Source organism: Myotis brandtii, unplaced genomic scaffold (genome assembly GCF_000412655.1).
Source record: "Myotis brandtii unplaced genomic scaffold, ASM41265v1 scaffold65, whole genome shotgun sequence".
Taxonomy (NCBI): Eukaryota; Metazoa; Chordata; class Mammalia; order Chiroptera; family Vespertilionidae; genus Myotis; species Myotis brandtii.
The window spans coordinates 972,402-978,252 of record NW_005370516.1 but is presented as its reverse complement, the minus strand read 5'-3'; the positions used below and the strand labels follow the sequence as shown (position 1 = coordinate 978,252).

Below are 5,851 nucleotides of genomic sequence, written 5' to 3'. Positions count from 1 at the left end.
CCCCCAGGGAGCGGGCCTAAGCCAGCAGGTGGACATCTTCCGAGGGGTCCCAGACTGCAAGAGGGCATAGGCTGGGCTGAGGGACGCCCCCGAGTGCACAAATTTTTGTGCACCGGGCCGCTAGTAAATGAAGGCCATTATGTTTGATGCCTGCATATTAGGAAATATACTTGACATATTAGCTATAAACCAATAGAAGAAATTAAAATTTTCTTGTGACTTTATATCATTTTCTAAAAGAATCAGACACTAATATACCAAGAAATACTGTTTGATCCCCACATAAGATATAAAACTTACCTGTTCGGCAAAAAACGAGAATATAGTAAACATAATCAATGTTGCTAGTACACAATGAGTCCAAAACTTCAATTTGTCTCGGTATGCTCTCCTGTTCAGAGAGAGAAGAAAGCAATCAGCAGTTTTGCGCATGGTTTCACTATATTACTTAGAGTTATTTATATACCAGTTTAGCAAAAACAACCATGGGAAACCAAAAAACACTGTCTGGAGGCAGTTCTAAAATGTTATTAACACAATACACTTTTCCAACATGAGTTCTGATTTTTCATTATATTTGAATTCGTAAAAGTTATCCAGGCAGAGCTCTGTCTTTCCTCTCTTTTCCACTCTCTCTAAAAATTAATGGAAAAATATCCTCGAGTGAGGATTTTAAAAAGAAAAAAAAAGAGCAGTCTGTGAACTTGGAAGGAAGAAAAAAATAAAAAGAAAGAAAATTACTTTTAGCACTTAAACAAAAACACACACTTTCATTCATTTTTATTTATTCATTCATATTCATTTATTCAGTCGCTCAATAAATACTTCCTGTGGCTACAGAGAGATGGACAAGATGAATTTCCTGCTCTGAAGTGTTGATAAGCCCGGGAAGTCACCAACATGCAGACAAATAGCCATCACACAAGATGGAGAGAAATGTGTATTATCAAAAGCAAAGTCTTGTAGAAAAACTTAGAGAAATGAGGAAAGCATCTCAGAGATGGGGACATTTCGTTTAAGCCTTGAATGCGGGAGGGAAACTGAGTCCCACAGGACTGAAAGCAGCCAGGGGACGCAGGTGGGCACGGACTTCAGCTGTTCTGAAAAATCATGTAATGGAGTTTGGATGTAATACTCCAGTGGAAAGGGGGATAAAAGGGCGTGTGTGTGTGTGTGTGTGTGTGTGTGAAAACTGTGATCATTTGAAGGATGATGTCATGAGCAGATGACCAAAGGCATTAAAAAAAGGAATAATGAGGGGCAGTGAGAATGGAAAGAAACTAGCAACAGAAGAGACATTCTGAGAGTACAATCAATTGGACTCAGAGGCAGGATACTGGGGATAAAGACAGGCAGTATAGCATAGTTACCTCATCTGTAATTTGGAAATAAATGAATAATTTATTATGAAGCTTAATAAATGCTTAATATAAAGCTTGGAAGATATGCTAATAACTACCACATTCGGGCACTATGCTGGGTTCCAGACTCTCGTTTACTACTGTCTGGTAGTAGATGACTCTACTTCAAGTCACATGTTCATAATGGTGTTCTCTCCCACTCATTTCCTGCTGTACTTCTTATGTCTATTGATCACAACAAGCTCAGTCAGTTCTAATGTCTACAGTGTCATTCAGAAGCTGTGTAATTTAAAGCACTAAGAAGCCACAGGCTGTAACACAGCTGATGAGTTGCCCCAGCAACCAGAGAACCCTATAATAGCTGGAGGTGAACCACGCTTCCCTCAGCCACCCATCCACTGAGCACCTACTATGTGCTAGGGAGGCACTGGGGCTCAGACACAAATAAGACACCGTCTCTGCCCCTGAAAAGGGCCCATGGTCTACCAGCAGAGACAAGCACACCAGACAGACTGCTGTATGGTGCACAAAGTGCTTTACCCGACAAAGGGGGACAGGAAGAAAGCCAATCAAGAAACCAGGGAAAGGAGCAGGGGACTCAAGAGCACAGTGTCATGAAGCGAAAGGTAAATGCAGAAGCAGGATGAGGAGGAAGAAGCCCAGATCGGGGAGCTGCAAAGAACACCCTCCACCTGATTCATCTCATTTGTACAACACAGAAATCCAAGCTCTCTCAAACTACTCTTAAGCCCACTTCTTTCTTATGTAATTGAGCCCTGAAGGTAAATTTAGTCACAAACTCGATTTGGGGAATTGATACTTGAACCCATCCAAGGTCTTTCTCCTCTCATCTAAAGGAAAGTGAAAATGGTGAGAAGCCATTCCAGCCATTTTTGGAAGACAAGACCCATTATTTAGTAATAGCTTTTCCTTATCAAAATAAAAATAATATAAATATTAGCAATAGACATGCTATCTGTCTCACTCAAGAGTTCTGATAATTTCCTCTCTAAAATCTCCCCCAATTCTGTCTACTGCTTTCTCTTTATTCCCTTGGCTGTGTTCACACCTTGACTGTCTATTTCAGGACAACTGAAATGCTATTCCTTGTCTCCCTGCCAGGGGTTTCCAGATAACATTACCTCACTCCAAACAACTTCCTCACCAGTACCACCATTTCACTACTATTAGTTATCTTTCCAAATCATGAAGTCTGATCAAGACAAACATCTAAAAAAAACCTCTCTTGGGGAGTCCCAGTCCCTAAAGAAAAAAGTCTAATTCAGACACAACCCTTCACAATCTCTCCAAAGCACTCTTTGACATTTGTGGCTTTGTATTCTTAGTACCTGGCATGGGGGTGGGGCAGGTAAGAGGCCTCTGTAACGTGGCAATAACGGTTCCTTCAGTTGTAAAGAGCAGAGGAAATATATTGCCAGCACAGTGTCTGCCGTATGGTAGGTGCTCAAGAAATAGGGCAAAAAAAAAAGAAGAAACAGGGCAGCTACTCTGATGGCAGTGATGACAATGACTAAGGCTCAGCAGATGTGCTCCTCCAGTGAGCTCAATAAAAGATATATTTCAACAATTAAGCTCAATAAAAACTACAGTGTATCTTACAAAGAAACAATAGAGCAAACACCACATTAAAGAAATTTCAACCCAGCCAGCATGGCTCAGTGGTTGAGCGTCAACCTATGAACCAGGAGGTCATGGTTCAATCCCCAATCAGGGCACATGCCCAGGTTGCGGGCTCAATCCCCTGTGTGGGGTGTGCAGGAGGCAGCCAATCAATGATTCCCTCTCACCATTGATGTTTCTCTCTCTCTCCCCCTCTCCCTTCCTCTCTGAAATTAATAAAAGTATCCTAAATAATAAGAGAGGAATATGCTAATTAGCCATTACACCCTGAGGTGTAATGACCAAGCGCGTCATGACCAGATCACGGATCAGCAGGAAGGTGGGCCAGAGAGGTACAGTGGGGCCTTGACTTACGAGTTTAATTTGTTCCGTGACCGAACTCGTAACTCAAATTACTCGGATGTCAAATCATTAAAGTGAACGAGTGAGACACGTGATGCTGGGCTGATGTTGTGGCGTTCACTGTGACGTTCGCTGCGCCAACTAACGGTGGGGTATCTGAAGCTGGCTCGTAACCGGAATTTTAGCTCGCAACTCAAAGCAAAAAATCGGCCGAGAGACAGCTCGTATCTCGAAAAACTCGTTAGTCGGGACAGTCGTTAAGTCAAGGCCCCACTGTACAAGCAGGCTGCGGAGAGCTACAGGAGCGGGCAGGGCAGCAAGCTATGGGGGGGCGGGGCAGCGGGCGGAGAGCTACAGGAGGGCAGCAGCGACCTACTGGCCCACGGATTCATGTGCAGGGCTACTAGTATGTTAATAAAAAGACATTTCATCACTCTGAAACAAAAAACACACACATACATATATGAACCATGAGCACTTACCATTCCTGCAGTTCATGCATATGAAGAAAACGGTTCCGATACTCTCTTGGCAGCTCAAACTGGGATGGTACAGGGAACATAGATTCATAGAAGTCCCTGAGCACAGCTTTCACTGTCTGGGCATCTTTATGATTATGGTCAATGTTGTCATTCAGGCAAACAAACTTCCTGAAAATAATAGCGACCCAGGGTTACTGATTATCATAAGGATGATTCTGACCTCACAAAACAAGAAAATGTGGATTCCAAATATATTTTAAATAGATTTATGCCCCAAGACTGATGTTTTATTTACTGATAAGGTTATCTGAGGCAATAATGTTTAATAAATTTTTTCTTTGGATATTCCTCACCTGTATAACAGAACTAGGAAAGATAATCTTGAAAAGTGCCTTCTAACTATGGAATAAATTAATGATTTCCACTTAGCATGTCCCCAATTAAGTGTTAAATAAATGCAGTTTACTAACTCCATCATTTTGTTAACAGACAACAGCATGGTGATTACCAGAGGGAAAGGAGGTAGGGGCAGATAGAAGAGGATAAAGGGGGCATAAATGGTGATGAAAGAAGACTAGACTTTGGGTGGTGAACACAAAATACACTACACAGATGATGTGTTATAGAATTGTACACTTGAAACCTATATAATTTTATTAACCAATGTTATCCCAATAAATCCAATAAAATATATTTTAAAAGTTTATTAATTAAAAAAAAAGCAGTACCTAGGGTTTTTTCTTATGTCATCCAATTGGCCAACCACATGAGAAACATTGGTACGAATCATTTTAAAAGCAATTTCTTCTTCTCCCATGATTTCAAACCTAATTATCAAACATAAAGAGTATAAATATTTATGTGGATATGACAGATTTTCAATAAGGAAAACATTTTATAAAACTTTAACAGATTCAGCATCCTCAGAATGAGTTAATCTTTCACTGTTACTAAAGAAAACAATCTCACATAAATGTTAAAAAAGAATGCTTAATAAGCCATTGTAAAATGATGAAAATACTAGACTCTTAATTATTTTTAAACTAAACAAAGAGAATATTATATGTCTACTTACCTATATTTGTTTTTGTCCTTATATGTTTTGTGAATTTTATCAGTTACTGGTTTACAGCTGGTTAACAGACTCTTAGTGACGGGTGGCTGTGAGAAAGACAGACATTAATTACAATAGGGGCCAAGACTAGGGTGAGGCAAGTGAAGCGTTCAGCTTGGGTGCAAAATTTAAGAGGGCACCAAAAGACTCAGCAATCAGGATGAATATTTTCAACAATCAAATTGGCACACTATGGCCAGCAGGCAAATTGCCCAATGTATAAATAAAATTTTAAGTGACACATATCTGTATACTAACCCATGTCATATGCTAACCAGAGGTGGGGAACCTTTTTTTCTGTCAAGGGCCATTTGGATATTTATAACAAACATCATTCTCGGGCCACACAAAATTATCAACTTAAAAATTAGCCTGCTTGCCCTAACCGGTTTGGCTCAGTGGATAGAGCATTGGCCTGCGGACTGAAGGGTCCCAGGTTCGATTCCAGTCAAGGGCATGTACCTTGGTTGCGGGCACATCCCCAGTAGGGGGTGGTGTGCAAGAGGCAGCTCATCGGTGTTTCTCTCTCATCGATGTTTCTAACTCTCTATCCCTCTCCCTTCCTCTCTGTAAAAAATCAATAAAATATATTAAAAAAAAAATTAGCCTGCTATATTTGACCAAACATTTAATTAACTCACTCCTAATGCCTTGGCAGGGCTAGACCAAATGCTTTCACGGGCCTTATATGGCAACTCGGGCCAGACCGTCTGTCCCTCACCCCTGCTAACCAAAGCATGATTGGCAATACCTATAGTTTGTCTCTGGATTCCCATAGTTCCTTGCTGACCTGTCTCATCACAGCTGCTTCTCATGCCTGAACAGGAGTGAGGAGCACAGTGTCCGGCGTGCACAAGGAGTGAAGAGCACAGTGTCTGGCGTGCACAAGGAGTGAGGAGCTGTCTGGTGTG

At 41.1% G+C, this 5,851-nt stretch overlaps 1 protein-coding gene across 1 annotated transcript in view; it reads right to left on the bottom strand.

Annotated features, from left to right (window-relative positions):
* GNPTAB (N-acetylglucosamine-1-phosphate transferase, alpha and beta subunits) overlaps positions 1-5,851 on the bottom strand; it is a 53,063-nt gene that overhangs the window by 4,861 nt on the left and 42,351 nt on the right. The window contains exons 17-20 of the mRNA XM_014528723.1: positions 4,902-4,987; positions 4,555-4,653; positions 3,827-3,994; positions 301-391 (exon numbers count right to left, since the gene is read on the bottom strand). Coding sequence (XP_014384209.1) covers positions 301-391; positions 3,827-3,994; positions 4,555-4,653; positions 4,902-4,987 — 444 coding nt within the window. The remainder of the gene's footprint in view (positions 1-300; positions 392-3,826; positions 3,995-4,554; positions 4,654-4,901; positions 4,988-5,851) is intronic.